The 18,847-nt window shown below is 32.6% G+C and overlaps 2 protein-coding genes and 1 pseudogene across 2 annotated transcripts; all 3 read left to right on the top strand.

The window, feature by feature from the left end:
* The first annotated feature begins 2,233 nt into the window (after positions 1-2,233).
* Positions 2,234-13,338, top strand: LOC149491098 (chitinase-like protein EN03). The gene is made up of 9 exons (XM_089700605.1): positions 2,234-2,398; positions 6,534-6,784; positions 7,899-8,031; positions 9,087-9,257; positions 9,665-9,833; positions 10,342-10,472; positions 11,602-11,727; positions 12,452-12,551; positions 12,844-13,338. The coding sequence occupies exons 1-9, from the start codon at positions 2,287-2,289 to the stop codon at positions 12,953-12,955; spliced, it is 1,305 nt and encodes a 434-aa protein (XP_089556731.1). The 5' UTR covers positions 2,234-2,286; the 3' UTR covers positions 12,956-13,338.
* A 208-nt stretch (positions 13,339-13,546) lies between these two features.
* On the top strand, positions 13,547-14,349 carry LOC149491097 (ATP synthase subunit b, mitochondrial pseudogene; annotated as a pseudogene).
* Positions 14,350-14,786: 437 nt separating this feature from the next.
* LOC149491096 (doenitin-1-like) lies at positions 14,787-17,278 on the top strand. Its single transcript, XM_089700105.1, has 4 exons — positions 14,787-14,836; positions 15,551-15,660; positions 16,527-16,620; positions 17,152-17,278. Exons 1-4 carry the CDS (start codon positions 14,787-14,789, stop codon positions 17,276-17,278), a joined length of 381 nt encoding a protein of 126 aa, XP_089556231.1.
* Positions 17,279-18,847: the final 1,569 nt, after the last annotated feature.

The following is an 18,847-nucleotide window of genomic DNA, read 5'->3' as shown; positions in this document are numbered from 1 at the left end:
TGTTTTTATATACAACGTTCACAGTTTTTCTGTTGTGTATTTAGTATCAGCATTGCACCCTTGCGAAGCCGGGGCGGGTCGCTAGTATTATATATGATATTTTAATCTGCCACCTGTAATACGTTTTTAAATGATCTGTAAAATTTTAGATAATATGATTCGATGATTCTTGTAGGTGTAGGTAACTAAATAAAATGTAAAAGATTATTTGGCATCAATACACGCTCGATCAAGTTGATATTTAGCATTCTCTTTTTATTAATAATTTTCTTGATTATGGTATTATTATCTACTATATTTTGTACAAATACTAATAGTTTATAGTTTAAAGACGCAGAAAACAATAACAAGTTTATAAAACTATGTGTTCAGTTAACAACTAACAACCATGTTAACCAGATTACGGGAAGCCGATAAATATCAGATTTCTATAGAATTGTGAGAAGTGATAAAATAAGCAGCAACTAGTGTTTACTATGATAATAAGGCCATAAAAAGAAAATAACAAGCGCCTTTTACCAAACTGTGCGTCATATAACATGAATTATGATTTAGCTTTTTAGATTCAAAGAAAAAGATATAGATAAATATTGTTTATATTTTCGATTTAAATTAAGAAAATTATATCTAAATATAGAAACAGTAGTTTTATTATGATTTAAATACCTTTAATTTAACGAATTCATAATATTTGATTTAGAATTAAGTTTAGTTAGAAAGTTCTAACTGAACATATTTTATGAAAAAAATGCTTTCGAGTTTCGATTGACAGTGATTCGATTGTGGCTAAACCTAGTTAACTGTCTATTGTTGAAGAATAACAAATGTTTGATTTATTTTATGAATAGTAAATATATTAATTTACCAGGTTCGAATATATATTTTATATTGTTGACCTTTCGCATTTCAAGGTAGACAAAAAACGTTTAAGGTTGTTGTACGAATCCAACTAACTTGCAATGATATCATCTCTGTCAAAGAGTAGTTAATGGTAACTGATAGCCTTTTAAACGGTTTAGTCATAGATAAATTTATTTACCAATAAATGTATAATAAACTGTTTTTACAGGATTTTGTTAATGATATGTATTAGTAAAATATTCATGGATATTGATGTAGATGTACTCAGATGATTTTCTTGATGCAGTAGCTGGTGTTACGTTAATACATACTTACTTAATTGTACCTATCTGTACTAGTGAAGTCCCGTGTCCCCTAGGCATTATGCATACATCTGATTCACTGAACGATATTCCCTAAGGACAAGTAGGTGATCAGCCTTCTGTGTCTTGCCAGACCGAGACATTTTTTTCTCAATGGCATACCAACAACGGTTTCAAGAAACAGTTTTAACAGAAAGAAATGGCCCAATTAATTCTATCTTCATAATAATATAATGTTATTCAGTTTTTTTATCTCGATATCCTCGAATCTTTGATTGTTTCTAGAAATGCGGACTTCACGCATATTAATAAATTATAAAATTTATGTTCTTAAAAGGTAATTTCCATATTCGCATTCGAGTAAGTATTATGTAAAAATTTCAAAACATACGCTTCGAAATTGTGAAACTATTGTTTACGATTATTCTCTAGATTCTAGAATGTTCGAGCTTAATCAAGTGCATATAATTAGCTAATACCAACTAATAATCGTGTCAAATGGGTCATAATTAACTATAAATGAAGTAAGTAAATAAATAAAAACTTCCTTTGTTAATAACTAACTACTTTATCAAAAGAGAACAATGCTATATAATATATAATATTAATATGGTATTTATCTATCTAACTATAAAATTGTTTATTTCCTTTCAGCAAAATTTTCTATCTTCAGTATTTCAAGTACTTTCCCTCCAAGGCCCATCGAAAATTTCCACACTGCAGAAATGTCCTGACAGTTTATCCAGTTTACCTTATTTGGCTAGCCATTGAGATCTAGGTAAAAGAGTTTGCTAATTTATCTGAACACTAATAGATGTGAATTTACGTTGGTATCCTTGTTTGATTCTGCATAACATGCATCTTTAACCATTAATTGATTACAATAATCAAGAGCGTACCTATGATTACGTCAAGTATTTAGTCCTCAAATAAAACCCCCATTATCAAGTTCATTAACATATAAAAACAACAATTCCTCGAACAGAACCCGGCCCAGATTATCGCTCTGGTCACCGCATAATCTTTGACCCGCCCGTGCACACCACTCCATCTTAGTTTGCAACGAAATCAGAACTCATTCGCCACAAACGCAGCGTGGTGATCAGACGTGCAAGCAGTTAATATGAAGATCCTTCTCGCGTTCGTTGGAGCCTTGGCTCTGGCGGTGGCCAACCCACCCCCAAACCAGGGCAAAGTCATCTGCTACTACGACAGCAAGAGCTATGTACGGGAATGTAAGTGGATCTTTTTATCACGCTGCGCGCTTTTACTCTTAGTTTTTAAACTTTTACATAACACTAGTAAATCTGAAGATTGCCAAGTAACCCAACTAGTCGTTAAGACGCGAATTTAAAACTGGTTTAGAAAATAGAATGTTTGAATACGATTATGGTTACTATGCGATGAACGTTGATGGAATATTCTAGATGTTTTGGTCCTACCCTCCTTCTATATTAAAATGCAAATTGGTTTCATATTTTTTCAGTCCCTGATTAGTTTAACCTAGTCCTGGTTCAGGGTCACGTACTCAAACCATTTTAACCTTCAACGTCTATTATTATTTATTTGGACCGTTCTTTTGTGACTTAATTTATTATATCTGAGATAAATGTTCAATCTGCTCATGTCACACTTTATTTAGGACAAGCTAATAACTTGATTGCCAATGGCAAGGACATTTACTACGATTATTTGCGCATACGCAGAAAAAGTCATTGTGCAATGAATATTAACTGAATATTCCATTCATGCCTATATTGAGGAAATAATGCTGCAAAAAACGTAAATGAGAACAAAAGGGAAATACTAATTATTATATTGCGAATGCTTTTGCTTGTTTTGAATATAACTTATTTAAGTCCAGATTTTTAAGATATTTTGTCAGATTTTTAAACAAATAAGTGCAAGACAATCTTGAAGAAAATGAAGCTTATTTTGTCATGATATTTGATAGTTTCTATATGTTTATTGTATAGGTTCTGCATATTTACTCAAGGTTGTAATATAAACAAAACAGCGCATGATATGTATGTGCTTAGCTTACGAATATAGACATACATGAGTCATTATATCCATTTTTCTTATTACCTAGCGTCCTAGCCTATATATAAATAAAGGTCTATGCGTATTAATTAATCATGAAGCAAATGAGTAATCCTATTGTTCTGAATTGTTATACTAATTCTTTGTTTTACTAAGTTTATGTTTTAACTGGATTCAATATATATATATTGGAGTAACTATCTAGGAGGCATTATGGTGTATTTTATGGTATAAGATACCGCAGACGGACAGCGTATCTTAACAGCTAACATTTTTATATATCTAATTGTAGAATTGTAAGTTTTAAAGTAAAATATAGTACAAAATTATTACACAAATCCTTAATAACCATAAAGCCTTTTACGCTTGTTTGCAATTTGATAAAGGAAAATCACCACAAAACGTCTGGACTTATATTCAAAACATACAGGCAACGCGTATTGAATTTCAAACACTAACTAGAAACGTTCCTTAATAGGCATATTACGTAATCCTTTGTGATTTTAAATTATGTTTACAAGTTCAACCGGCTATGATAACGTATACCAATTATTATACCAGTGCTGACCTGCTTGCCGGTGTCAACCAATAACAAGATAACAAGAACAAATATCATGTTTCTAGAAATAATGTCGACTTTAATGTCAATTAGGTATATTTTTCTTAGCAACCATTAGCAACAGATTCGATTCGATAGGTTTGTACGGACTTTGGAATTGTGGTAACAATATTGCGCTGTTCTAGAGACATATCTTTGACATTATTTCTTTTATCGTAGTTAACAATGCACGAATAATTGAATTTTTATATAACAATTTAGGAGCTTTTTAAAAGCTTTGGTTGAACATTGAATAAGAAAGGCGAATGATATCTATTAAATTAGAAATTTACGATTACCTATCTATCTGCTGGTGAATAACCAAAAATATTTTCCTGTAGGCAGACGCTTTTCATAATGTAAATTGCCTGCCTCAATTCTCTTTTGTTATTAATTATTAAGAGCTATTTTCGTAACTAATTTCTAATTCGAAACTAAATTTGTTTTGTAACTTTGATTTTAATGGATTGAAATAAGAAGTATAATATTGATTATAAGGACCATTGAATGAAATGAAACAACATTTTAATTATTTTACTAGTATATATATATATTTTTCTCTTTATTAGGTAAGTATACCAAATATTTATATATCAACACATCAAACAACCTTACGCAATTTTTAGCGACGGTTCAATGTTGTTCAATCAATTACATATAATATAATCTTTGGATTTATAACCGTTGAGACTTGAGAGCATGAAGGATAACATCTTGCATATTAACGTTACAAGTTAAACGGGAAAGCATCATTTAACTCCAAGGCGTATTGTCTCGGCTTACATCATTTCGTATATTGAAACGAACGTGTCACACCTACACATTAAGTGTTACGTGGTAACCTCAGGCTGTGGATATAAAATGGTAATACGGCTGAATAAAGAGGCCCTGCCAAAGTTCTTAAAGCTCACTGCTTACATATGTTTTGAAACTTTTAGCAAAGCGTTTGCTTTTTATAAATGTCCCTTTTTTGCTATTTTTCGCTTGCATAGAATAATTCATGCTCTAACACTAAAGAATGTTAGTAGAAACTAAATATAGATAATAAATTAAACAATTTAATGTAATTTCTCGTTACGCTATTAACCGAAATCCTGGAAGGAAACCTAACAAATGTTTCCAATCATAACGTTATTTCTTCGATGAGATTACTTCTATTCATACTAAACGTGGCAACTAATAACGGACTTTCATTTAATAAAAAATATTCACCAATGACATCTCATTTGTTCGTTTTGCCTCAACATTAATTTTCTCCGAGCTCAAAAATAGAAAGTATGTACGAATAAAGAAATAATACGACTTCAAAGACTCCAATTACCTATGGTCCGGGAGCCAGCAGCAGATTTTATGACCAAGTTCCTCTCAAGCGGTAATTAGTAAAATGCATCAAAGTATAGTATTATGAAGCCTCGTGAACGTCAGCTGGAGCTCGGTTGGGGGGAAGAGCGGTTGTAGCCTCCCGTATCAGCTGACGGTTTTTCCACCAAGATACAGCCAGCTGACCTATATATTTATCCACAGTTACATATAAGCTATCATCAGGTAAATTTTTGTTTGAGAGGAAATAACGGAAAATAAATTTTTCTTTAAATTTAACTTTCATGTTCGAGACACCAGCTGACGTATAATACACCATGTTGTAACCAGCTGACTATTTTTTTTCTTTGAGATATTGGGTTAGCTACAATTTGACAAATTTTTAGCTGAGGAAATGAATGAATGAATGTATTTTTTTTCCTATGTGCGTGGGAGGCTACAACCGCTCACCCCCCCAACCGAGCGCCAGCTGACGTTCACGAGGCTTTATAATACTATACTCTCATGCGTCTGACGAATTATCTCTTGAGAGGAAATAGTTAACCAAATTTGCACCTGGCTCCCTAACCACTACCGTGTAACAGAAATCTTATGATAACGCGTATTGAATTTAATTATTACATTTTAATTATACATATTATACTGACATGCATTATGTCTATGGTTATTATGTATGAGTAACTCGGATTTACGGAAGCAGTTATATAATTCTTTAATGGTCGTTTGTGAATGAATGAATAAATTATTCATCAATGTCAATGTTATGGGAATCCATCAACGCTTATGAATGACCATACTATTCAATAAATAAACAATGCAAATAGCATTGAAAAATATTCTAAATCTTTTACTTAAGAGCCTTCTGCATAAGTCATATTCTGATGCTTGAATTGAGTTAAAAAAAGAAACATTGTTGTTTTCATAAATTAAAGCTGTTATATTTTTCTTGTTATTATCGATTTATGTTTTGTTTATTATACCTACATCGTCTAATCTTTGCATTCATGACGGTGCTTAATTTACTGTATAGGTCTTGTTACTAACTAGAGCATGTATGAGGAAAGGTCGCGCGAAATCTTGCGCTATTTGCATTTAGAACGGTCAAGTACCTAATCATTTATATCTCAATTCACCGATAATATAAGTTCTAATATAACGTTAATTGAATTGATATTTTATTGCAAAACGAGTTTAGGTAGGTACGTTGTAGGGTCACCACAAAATAATTGTTTCATTTCAATTACTTATCTTAAAAGTCTTAAATATCTATAGAATAATAATAGGTCCCTCTTCTTATGTATAGCAATAATATATGCCCGTTTTATTTAGCTCAAAAACGCAAACATTTTTTGAGCTATTCAAAATACTGATCTTACATCAAAGTATAGTTGAAGGATGCATTTATCCAGCTCAAGCCCGCATGCTGCCACTCGACCTGGACCCAGCACTATCCTTCTGCACCCACCTGGTCTACGGCTATGCTGGAATCCAGCCTGACACGTACAAGATGGTCTCCCTCAACGAGAACCTGGATGTTGACCGCGCCCACGCCAACTACAGAGCCATCACCAACTTCAAGTCGAAGTACCCTGGCTTGAAGGTCCTGCTGTCTGTTGGAGGTGATGCTGATACTGAGGCGCCTGAGAAGTACAATCTTTTGGTATGTAGATACTTATATCTATTTATTTGGATGTCTAATTGTACTTAGGATTTAGTGATTTAGGTACATGCAACGTAACTTATTTTTAAATCTTAATTAGCAGAGGGTAAATTGATCGATATTTGTAAATGCAAAAAGGATTCAAAGAGAGTGTGATAAATGCTCGATGGTATAATAATATTAGGCCGGGAGATACTGACAGAAAATATTATTTGTACCATTATGGCGGTAAGAAAAATGATGGTCAGCGCGCTGGTACCGGCGCGGGCGGCCCAGTCGCGTGGGCGTTATACGAACTCGTCGCATAAATTACGAGTGTCAAACGAATTGTTGTTGTGATCATTTTTATTTTTATCATTGCTTGCTGCGCTTACTAAGACTCCTGAAGAACCCCCATACTGGTACAAATAACCCAATATTTTCTGTCAGTGTCTCCCGGCCTCTATTTTTTTCGTTTCATAACCAAATGAAACAACTTCCAATTTCATAAACATTGTTCACAAAAACGAAACAAATATGTTTCCCAAGAGGGATTAAATGGTATTAGTATGGAAAGTAAGTTTGTACGAGAATTTTCCTATGACCCATGTTTGGAACTTTAGCAGTATTTTACAGAAGATCGATGTATTAAACTACTTCCAATAGAGTCTCATGAGAATCGAGGGATACGTGGCATACTTTAGAATGTGGTGTGTAATATATATTTGAGTAATATTTACTTTACTGAATATATTATGCAAATGTTTTCTTGAATCTTTGTTTCTTTTTAATTTCATTACGGCCATCAGGTTTAATTGTTACTAAGAGCCTAGCTACAAATATAATAAATACATACTATATTATTCTTCAATATTATTCTGTAGTAGTTGCACCCATGACTTTGTTTGCGTGGGTGTTGTGTTTTTCCATGCAATTTACAACAATTTTCATGAATGTTCCACTCTTATTATTCGTAGCATGATATAAATTGGCTATCCACTAAAAACTTACTTAATTCAAACTTCCTACTTTGATCTCCTTGTTGTCAAAAGATTAGCGCATTCAACTAAATAAATTCGGCTTTATAATATTTTTATATGTTATGAGGTATCAATAAAATGTTTTCTTTCATTAGTTGGAGTCCCCGCAAGCACGTACAGCTTTCGTCAACTCTGGAGTGCTTCTGGCTGAGCAGCATGGTTTCGACGGAGTCGATCTTGCTTGGCAGTTCCCTAGGATCAAGCCTAAGAAGATCCGCTCCACTTTCGGTTAGTATTCTACTATTTAAGATGTCTTTCCTTTCTATTACTTCCATATAAGGATTTGAGTAATTATAAGGATAAGAGTAATTTGTTCCTATATACAATAAAATTTAAATTCCCTATTATGATCTAAGGAGTAAAATTTCATTCTAAACAGAATAGTATTTATACAGGGTGTAATCGTTAAGTGTGCATAGGCGATTATTCCGTAACTATTACAGATATCAAAAAAATTTAAACTGATATCGAAAGTACTTAACCTAACGAGTAAAATGGCCATAATAAATTTTTAAAAATAAAACGAGAAATATCTAAAAAATTAACATGAAACCCTCCCATACATTTAGTATGAGATATGAATATCCCATGTACATTTTAATATGAAAGATTATAGCTTTTTCTTACTTTGTTTGGTTTTTTGCTTTAATTACTTCGCAAATTTGAAGGAAAGTTCATTTAGAAACTGTAAATAGAGCTCCTCATTGTATTGAACAACGAGGACGTCACTTCGAAAATCTGCTATGGATACAAAATGTATGGGAAATAAAATATATGGGAGCGTTTAATGTAACAATTTTGGATATTTCTCGTTTTATTTTTAAAAATTTGTTACGGCCATTTTACTCATTAGGTTAAGTACTTTCGATATCAGTTTAAAGTTTTTTGATATCTGCAATAGTTACGGAATAATCGCTTGTGCACACTTAACGATTACACCCTGTATATTCATATCTATGATAGTTTTACAAACGATTTACCAATATATTTTAAGGTAAAAATTTCGGTTCAATCAATCACAATGCACAATCAGTTGGACGTGGAAGTTAACAACTGAAAACCACAGCAATTACGTCATCAGACTAAATAACAAGCTTTTATTATAGTGTTGTTTTTTAGTTAAATTGCATATTGTCTAAACTTTAACGATAAAATTGCACGTGAATTTAAAATATTACATACACAATTCCCTCTAAAACTCATCATCAATAACGTAGCACCCATTTGATCGACAATAAAAGAAGCTAATGTTTCTAATGTTACCAATGTTTCTAATGTACCAGGTTCCATCTGGCACGGTATCAAGAAGACCTTCGGCACCACGCCCGTGGACGAGAAGGAGGCTGAACATCGCGAAGGTTTCACCGCTCTGGTCCGCGAAATGAAGGCAGCCCTCAACCTGAAGCCCAACATGCAACTGTCCGTTTCCGTCATGCCAAATGTCAACGCTACCGGTGAGTTACTTTTACCACTTTATACGTAAAATTTTGTAACAAAAAAGGAACTTTATCACGCTTACAATACAAATGTTTTTCATTTGTAATAATATTAGATCACAAAATAAAAAATAAACTTTCTTTTACTGCATAGAACATAAAGTAGACGCAGAACACACAATATTTAACAAAGTTCAAGTCTGTTATCATAAAGTAATAGTTAACAGTCTTAATCCTTTTGCTACACGATAACTTAATGTACATTTAATGATATGCATTTCATTGCACATAGTTATTTCTTCAAGTGGAGATGATAATTTTTTAACGTTGAGTCATTTCTGGTATTCTCTAGAACTAAATTCAGACCATATTATTATCTTCTATTTCTTTTTCTTACAGTTTATTTATCTCTATTCATATTACAGTATACTACGACGTGCCAGCGATCATCAACTTGGTAGACATCGTGAACCTCCACGCCTATGACTACTTCACTCCTGCCAGGAACCCCAAGGAGGCCGACTATGCCGCTCCCACCTACAAGCCACAGAACCGCAATGAACTGTCCAACGTTGATGCTGCTATTTCTTACTGGTAAGATAATATCTTTTATATCTGTTTAAAGTGGCCTAAAACTAACTCTTTGACAGGATTTTGAGCAGGATTGCAGTTGGGTGGTTTTTTCAGTAATTTATAATCAAATAATTGTTGAATATACAAAAAATCTATCTGTATGAGTAAAATAAAATTTATTCAACTTTTACTGCTTTTACTGCTTTGCAAAATCTATCTGTATGAGTAAAGTAAAATTTATTCAACTTTTACTGCTTTATAAGTAGGTAAACTGACGTAAAAACAACTGACGACATAATTCGGCGTAAAAAAATCGTCACAATGCAACCACTGCATACTGAAGTGACCAATGCAATTAATTATTTATGGCTATTATTTATGTATTTATTTGTTCTTGTAATACTTATAGTGTTTGTTTTGTCTTAATTATTGCAAAATGTAAATTTTGTGTCACCGTATAGTTTAATTCATATTTGCAGTATGCAATTTTAACGTATTGTCTTAATAATATCATCATTTATATGATTAGGCTCTCTGCTGGAGCTCCAAGCTACAAAATCGTTGTTGGTATTGCAACCTTCGCCCGTACATGGAAATTGGACTCTGACAGCGAAATCTCTGGAGTGCCTCCAATTCACACTGATGGACCTGGTGAACCTGGTAAGGAAATACTTCTAAATAGAGCATTACAATCTGTTTACATGAAGAAACATTGAGATAATTTGTTAGAGAAGGAATATAAGGCTAAAGGATATTTCCTTTAAAGTTAACAACATAAAGAAGAAGATTTTGCAATAGCCTTAAGTCTTAACAATATTTTTTATACATAACGTTACCTAGCGGTTTAATAATTTTTCATGACAAAAAAAATTCTAGAGGTTTTAATAAAAATAAAAAAACATAAATTTTGGTAGGGTAAGGTTGCTCAAGTCGTACCACGGCGTTAGTCGTACCCCACCAATATCTCGTCTGATACCATTGAATTGGGCCATCTAGTGTTGTTAACGTGAACTATTTAGTCGCGCGAGCAAGCGTAAACAAGTGGTCAGGCGGTCGGCTTCGTGCAGCGAAAATAATTCAAAAATTAAGTTTTTTATCACTTTTCATGTAAAATTAACGACTCATTCATAAGCTTTTTACGGCAGGAATGTTATCTTTATATTTTGTCTTTGTTTACAACGATTTTTAATGCTTATCTGTCAATCGTTTGGGCATACTCAAACAGGAGAAAATTTTTAGGTTGTGTTAGTAATTTTATTTTTCAACCTCAAAGATAAGGATGCTTAAGTCGTACCTGTTAAAAATTCTTTAGTCGTACTTCTATTTAGGTCTAAGATTTTGTTATTCACTAAAATAATTACCAAATAATATGCTTAAGTTAATCTCAGACTGAATTATTTGTAATTTTAACTTACTTAAAATTGATCTCTTATTATTAAGAATTTTTCTATATAGTTTATTATATCTTCACTAAGGTGTATTTTCTAAGTACGACTTAGGCTGTATGTGGTACGAATTAGGCAACTAGGCGCCTTAATCGTACAGAAGGTATGTTTTTGAAAAACGTTAAAATATATATTTTAATATTAACATTGTAAGTTTCTGTGATTTTTTAATAATAGACAACTAAATAAAGATTCAGTAAATGTGGATTATTTTGTATTATTTCAATTGTCGTGAATATTATAGCATAATTTCCTTAGGGGGTACGACTTGAGCAACCTTACCCTATCACATTTAACTCGATAATCAACCATAACAGCTATATGTAATTGGATTTCCATTACAGGCCCTTACACCAAGACGGAAGGTCTTCTAAGCTACCCAGAAGTTTGCGCTAAGCTGATCAATCCCAACCACCAAAAGGGCATGCGCCCCCATTTAAGGAAGGTCACTGACCCGAGCAAGCGTTTCGGTAAGGCTTCTTAATTTGGAGCAATTAGATTTAATCATATTAATACAATACTAATATATATAATGCTTTCCACGTGTAACCAATTCATTCACGGAGAAATAGGCATTTTTGCCCGAACGTCCAATTCGAATTTCCTCATCAATGCTAGCTTAAATTTTTATGCTTTCAATGGGAATTAGTTGCTTCTTTACGTTTTCAGACAAGGGCTTAACCAAGGACGGCGATTTCTTTGGTTGGTACAACATTATAGCTGATTTGGCTTTAAGCGTGTTTTAGTTGGTGAAGGATGTTGGTATTGTGGTCGGTTTGATGGAAGGAACTAGAAGCATGATCTTTAGGTTTTGTAATAAATTTGTGTGATTGCGTATTTAGGATTCTGTATTTTTATTGATTTTTTATTTTATCTTCTCTTTTTGTATTTCTTTTTTATAATTTGTGTTTTCCAGTTTTTAGTAGTTCAAGTAACAATAATTTGCACGCGCTTATTACGCACATATGAATGCTAATGATGAAACTTCTATTTTTCTATATGATAATATATTTTACACAAAAAATTGTATCTAGTCAACACTATAGGTTCTATCAGTGTTCTTTGGTTACTCCTTCGTCTGGTAGTCTGGTATTTAGTCAACATGCAATTATTACATCTTACTAATTCTTTTCGTGAAAACATTATCCTATAACAAAATAAGAATATGTTTAATTAACGTAATTATATCCACAGGCACCTACGCTTTCCGCCTTCCCGATGACAACGGTGACCCCGGCTTGTGGGTCAGCTACGAGGATCCTGACACAGCTGGCCAGAAAGCTAGCTACGTGAAGTAAGTAGACCTTTCTTTTTGTATAGTGGTATCGTTTTAAGTATTGATAAAGAAGTCGACTGCTTAAACTGCAATGCTTATGTCGTTACCAAAAATAAACTGGCCTTTGTGATTTCTTTAAATCTGGTACACATTTTAATGACGTATAAATTATTTTCGACGTCGGTGATACTACGAGTTAAAGCTGGAAAATAATAGAAATTCTTCTTGTTTCAAATATCTTTGAAGCAGCTTTTTTATAATATTTTGAAAGTATGAGAGCTTGTCGTACTCACATATATTTTAATTACAGATCCAAGAACCTCGGAGGAGTGTCCATTGTCGACCTGTCTATGGATGACTTCCGTGGTCTCTGCACAGGAGACAAATACCCCATCCTCCGTGCTGCTAAATACCGCCTATAAATGTGACTCATTGCATTTGTAATTTAGCTAATGCGAGCTGGAAAATATAATCTTGTGTTACACCCTTAGTTTATAAGCGTATTCCTCCGTGACATGTTGTTGTTAAAATGGATTATTTGAAAAGAAATCTTGGACATATCGCTGTGAAATACGTTTAGGTAGATCTATTAATGTAAGCACCTTATTTTAATAAAGGCTTTATGCCGATGAAAATAAATCCAAATATTGTAATCTTGTATTATCGTCACTATTAAACAATGTAAAAGTTAGATCTCCTTAATGATATCTAATAAAAAAAATAGTCAACGTGCATTGTGACATATTCACGTGAATTTTGTAAGTGAGAAAACGCTTTAAAAATGAATAAAATGTTGTGTACCTAATTCTCTTTGTTTTATTTTTATCAAACAAATTGATTGATGAAAATATTCCAACAAAACAGAATATAAAACCTTATTTATCATACAGGTTTTATAAAAATTTTTGCATTATGGTATTATAGCTTGCACGTCCAAAATTGACAATTCAGATGTGATTGCAATAATATTAGTCGGCATATTTCATGAAAATATTTTAAATACAGTATAAAGAATGCTTATTTACAGGATATCAAACTTGATAAACCAATCGCAGTATGTACCGTTAATATTATACGCGCATACAAAATCATGTCCAGCCAATATTAAACCAAAAAAGCCTGTATTTCCTGCACAAGGCGCCAAAACTCCTGGTGCATCAAGTACTTCTTCACAAGGCACCATAACCTTGAAACGTGGAGAGCCAGGTAAGGTCCGCCTTGGATTCCTTCCTGAAGAATGGTTCACTTTCTTTCACGGTAAAACCGGCGTCACTGGACCTTATCTATTTTGGATACTATTAGCCAACTACTTATTCAGCAAAGAGATATTCGTTATGGAACACGAGTATTACGTTGGTCTCTCCACACTCGTTATACTTTACGTCGGAACCAAAAAACTAGGTCCAAGCGCTGCAAAATACTTCGACGCTCAAATAGACGAAGTCGCTAATGGACTTGAGCAAGGAAGGAAAGATATGATGGCTGTGTACGAAACAACAATCAAAGACGCAAAGGACATGCAAACGAGAGCGAATGGCCAGAAAATGTTAATGGATGCGAAGAAGGAAAACGTATCGATGCAACTGGAAGCAGCTTACCGAGAGAGATTGATGCTAGTCTATAACACAGTTAAAGATCGTATGGAATACCACGAGATCCGGAGTAGAGTTGAGAATAGAATACACCAGAAATGGATGATCGATTGGATTTTATCAAATGTCAGAAAATCTATAACCCCCGAATTTGAGAAACAGGCCCTTAACAGAGCTATAGAAGATTTAGCAGCTCTAGCTGGAAAGGCTTAATCAAGCTAAATACCGTGTTTGCAAATCATTCTATGAATAGTTTCGTAAAATCTCATTATAAGTATGTTCCTATCAGAAGTTTATTACATAAAATATTATCAAATTCCCATTAAAAGTTTTAATCACTACGATAAACTGTTTATTTAATTGGAAATACTTGCTCCTTGTAGGACGCCTTTTATTCCTTGAAGTTTTAAATAAATGCAAGACATTATGCTTTTTAATATTCTTTATGTTCTTTTATTTCTTCGGTTGCCACTTGTGAGGCTTCAGGTGAATGAAACGGAAAAAGTTTACGATAGAGGTAAGTTCATGTTATAATTATTTAGTTTTTGATGTGAAATGAAACTTTGTCAAGTTTTATCATAATAGTTATTATGGTAATATGTATTAATAGTTAACTTGTCTTATAGATTTTCTAGATGTTGATTCAAATATTGCATGTAAGATGCAAGCAAATGGCTTCGACTGTGCTGGAAAGGGCGTATTAACCCCTAAGTAAGTACATAATAATATTTGAACTAGCTGACTAGATATCAAAACGTGTCAGATTTTATAGGAATCGAAATTGAATAAAAGAGGAAAGACAAACATAAATTTTTCCGTAATTCCGATGGTTAGTTGAAAATAGAATAGAAAAGGGCGTTAGAAAACTCGCATGTCTTGAAGAAGTGTTAAGATATTTAATCAACGAACTATGAGAGTGATTTTCCTACCAATAGTTTTCACAGAAATATCTTCTACAACCTAATTTCCGTCAAGATATTCCGCCACTGCAGGAAGTCTGCTAATTGGACTCAAAGTTTGTTAAATACCCTTTGTAAAATCTAAATAAACAGTCATATTTTGATAGTTAAAAATCCTCTTATTAATAAGCTAATTAAATGTAATGTTATAGTAGTTGAGTACTATTGTTATAGTTGTGTTTAAGATGATGAATGATAAATAGTTATGTACGTATAATTTCGACGGAACGATTGTTATTTAGATTTCTATGACGGAACGCGAATGATGTATAACCCAATAATTATTTTTATATTATTGTTTGTATAGTAAGTGTTACAATGCTAGTTTAGCTACTATTATGTATTCTGTGACAATGCAACAAGCTTATAATTAACGATTACGAATTTAGTGTCTCCTTATTTGTCATTACGGTTGTTTACTGCGTTTGGAATGTTTGCTATTAAAATATGATTTTTAATTACATAGATATTACTACGATATTAAAATGGAGAACTGCATCGCCAAGTATGTAGGACAGTGTGATTACGAATTTAATACATTTTCCAACCTTAAGGAATGTTATGAAGCTTGTAGAGGTGAGTTCCAAAAAAGTGATATAAAATAATTATTTTTAAACAAAAAATTAAACCGCCTTCAAATGGGTAGAACTGGAAGGAATAGCTATCAAATAAAAATAGAGTCATCGACATCGAATCTCGCAGTCGAAAGTTATGGGGTAACAAACTAAAAAAATACAGTCGCACTGAAAACCCCCTCATTTGAAGGCACATGGTAGGTAACTTTTTGCTAAGCTATTATATACCTATTCATTTAAAAAAAGAAACCTTGTTTTCTATTTGTACACGCATCACGTAAGACTTCTTCGTTCCCTGATGACGGAAATATCACCAAGATTTCTATCTTAAGTCATTGGCGTCCAACTAGAAGGCACAACTCCTTACAATATCCTTACAATAAAACTCAATAATTTATTGCTCCTACGAAATGAGTTGAGTGTCGATTTAAATGCTCATATTACAAAATATTACGTATTGTGATACGTAATATTTTGTATGTAAAGAAAGCCAAAGTTTAGAAAAATATCAAAGCTGTTTGTTTCATAGGATCACCTAAATTATACCTACCAGATCCTTCAATTTACTCTAAATGTTGATCTCATTATAATGAATCTTCTCATCTGATGATCAGATTTGAATATAATTGGGAGTTTGATACAGACTAATTAATATAAATTAGGATGAATGCTTTCAAAAAATTATTATTAGAGAAATTATACAGTTACATAATGAACTGTATCGGTGCCATGGTTACAGACTGAAAGATAATATTCCAAATATTTTCCCAATAGAAATTAGAAACCAATTAAATTGAAAGCAATTAGTATTTCACCTAACCAATTTTAATTAAAGAAAAATATGGTATTAATTCTGGCGAATTTTAGACTCAACACGGAAAGAAATCAAAGGAAACATTACTGCAAAAATTTTTTGTAGACTTCAACCAGACTTCGGCCGATGCAACAGTTACCATCCAATGTAAGTTCAATCAAGAAATGTTTAATGATAATCTTTTAATTAATACTTGTTTATAATCGGAGACTCAGATCGGAGACATCTAAAGTAACATTCAAGTAACACAATATTCATACATAATATATATTCAACAAACAAACATCAGTTATTTTTGGCAAAATATATTTTAACAACATGTTTATTTATTGGGTAATACGGCTGCTGAATCGCCTTTATCTATACTAGTCTATACTAATATTATAAAGAGGAAAGGTTTGTATGTATGTATAGTTTTCACGCATAAACTACTGAACCGATTTTGATGAAATTTGGCACAGATAATCTTTAGACCCTGAAAAAGAACATAGGCTACCTTTTATTGCGAAATGTCATAATCATAATCATACTCGTACTCGTACCACGGGCGAAGCCTGGGCGGACCGCTAGTACCTAATATATGCCTAAATTAACCATCCGCTTTGAAACTGTAAACTTCAATTAAACATCTAACTATCATTTTCTATCAGTAAGTAAATGGTTTTTCACGTTTTCCAGGTGGTATTTCGATTTAACATCCCGGACCTGCCGAGGCTTTTCCTATAGCGGCTGCGGTGGCAATATGAATAGATTTCCCAGCCAACAAGACTGTGTGACGTCATGTGGTTCTTATGTTACCTTCTGATTGAAATTAGAATGATTATTCTAGGAAAGTTGGGGAAAGCAAAACTATCCTCCAGAAAATAAGATTTCAGCTATTTTAATTTTATTTTTGAACTCGAAATATATTCAATAGCATGTTTGCTTTGTTTTTCATTTTAGTACTTAGTATGTTCTCTTAATTATGTTTTAAGTTGTATAAAATTGGATAAATAATTAATATCAATAAGCGCAACGGACACTTGTTAAAATATATACATATACACATATATATAAATACACACAGGTTGGTAATATTCTACAGTAGTTTTTACATAAAATATACGGTTTGAATTTCATTCCCTGAATTTCGTAAAGGATAGGAAAAGAACCCAGAAAAACGATTCCCCTGAATCTGAAAAATCCAAATAGAAGAAGTATAAAACTCGTTGAAGGGTTAATCCCAAAATGTCGATGAAATTTCAGCATCAAAGGATTTGTAAAAAGTAAACAATTTCGGGTTTGGTGCACCGCTAATTGCTTTTGGCGGAGCTCAGAAAAGTGCAGTTTAATTCTTAGCACTCGCTCCGTGTTGGATTTTAAATTATTTTAAGCTTTTTTCAAACCCCAGCTGCCTAGCGTAATTTATATTAAGTCTACTCGCTAATATTTTTTTATTCATTTCATCATGTCAACAAAATTCGAAGTAAATTATTATAGTCCGGGATACATCGCCCATTTTTGAGTGTTGAAGTGATTACTATCAAGCTAATTTTTCGTGAGTAGCTTTATTTTGATGAGATGCCCAATAATTTCATGTATGAAACTCTCGATTGTGGTAGCTACCAGAGGAAACAAGGATAAAATATTTTGATTTGATGGTTCTCAAATATTAATTACTAACTGAATGTTTTTTTTTTGTTCAATCTCAAGATAATTATCTAAATTATTCGAAAAAATATTTGTCCTACAAAATCTATGGTTTAATCAAAGAGTCCCCCTTTCCAATGTGTATCGATAACGAAGTCATCATAAATGATTACTAACAAGCTGATTTTTTTATTTTCACTTATTTAATACTTATATAATTCAACAGACATATTGTCCTACAAATTGCGTAATAAATATTTGAGAACCGTCAAATCAAAAATTTTTATCCTTGTTACCTCTGTAAGCTACCACAATCGAGAGTTTCGTACATGAAATTATTGGGCATCTCATCAAAATAAAGCTACTCACGAAAAATTAGCTTGATAGTAATCACTTGCAAAAATGGGCGATGTATCCCGGACTATTACATTCTTTCAGTTTTATGTGTCTAAGGGACACACCGCGCGCCATCTATTGAGATGATTAACAACCAGCTCAACCAATATGAAACACTTTTCAGTGAATACAATATTGTAACGATGGAACACGACCTTTTTTTTGTTGAAATTGATATTTTTGGTTTTATGGCATCACGAGGCGGGACGAATGATCGAATTTTTTCTATTCTTTATAAATTTATATTTATAAAGCATTTGAATGCCATAAAACCAAAAATATCAATTTCAACAAATTATTACAGCTTAACTTTTTCGAGACATAAGGCCAGGCTCTTTGAAATGAAGAA

The sequence above is a fragment of the Colias philodice genome, chromosome 1 (genome assembly GCF_061535455.1).
Source record: "Colias philodice isolate Cphi_HAF_F1 chromosome 1, ilColPhil1 Martin Lab GWU primary, whole genome shotgun sequence".
Classification (NCBI taxonomy): Eukaryota; Metazoa; Arthropoda; class Insecta; order Lepidoptera; family Pieridae; genus Colias; species Colias philodice.
This window is presented reverse-complemented; position numbering and strand designations above follow the sequence as displayed.

Excerpts from the sequence above, each read along its gene's own strand:
- LOC149491098 (XM_089700605.1), top strand. The coding sequence starts at position 2,287 with ATGAAGATCCTTCTCGCGTTCGTTGGAGCCTTGGCTCTGGCGGTGGCC. Across the intron at positions 6,785-7,898 it reads CTGAGAAGTACAATCTTTTG|TTGGAGTCCCCGCAAGCACG; the intron begins GTATGTAGATAC and ends TTCTTTCATTAG. Across the intron at positions 12,552-12,843 it reads CAGAAAGCTAGCTACGTGAA|ATCCAAGAACCTCGGAGGAG; the intron begins GTAAGTAGACCT and ends TTTTAATTACAG.
- LOC149491096 (XM_089700105.1), top strand. The coding sequence starts at position 14,787 with ATGCAAGCAAATGGCTTCGACTGTGCTGGAAAGGGCGTATTAACCCCT. Across the intron at positions 14,837-15,550 it reads AAGGGCGTATTAACCCCTAA|ATATTACTACGATATTAAAA; the intron begins GTAAGTACATAA and ends TTAATTACATAG. Across the intron at positions 16,621-17,151 it reads TGCAACAGTTACCATCCAAT|GTGGTATTTCGATTTAACAT; the intron begins GTAAGTTCAATC and ends CACGTTTTCCAG.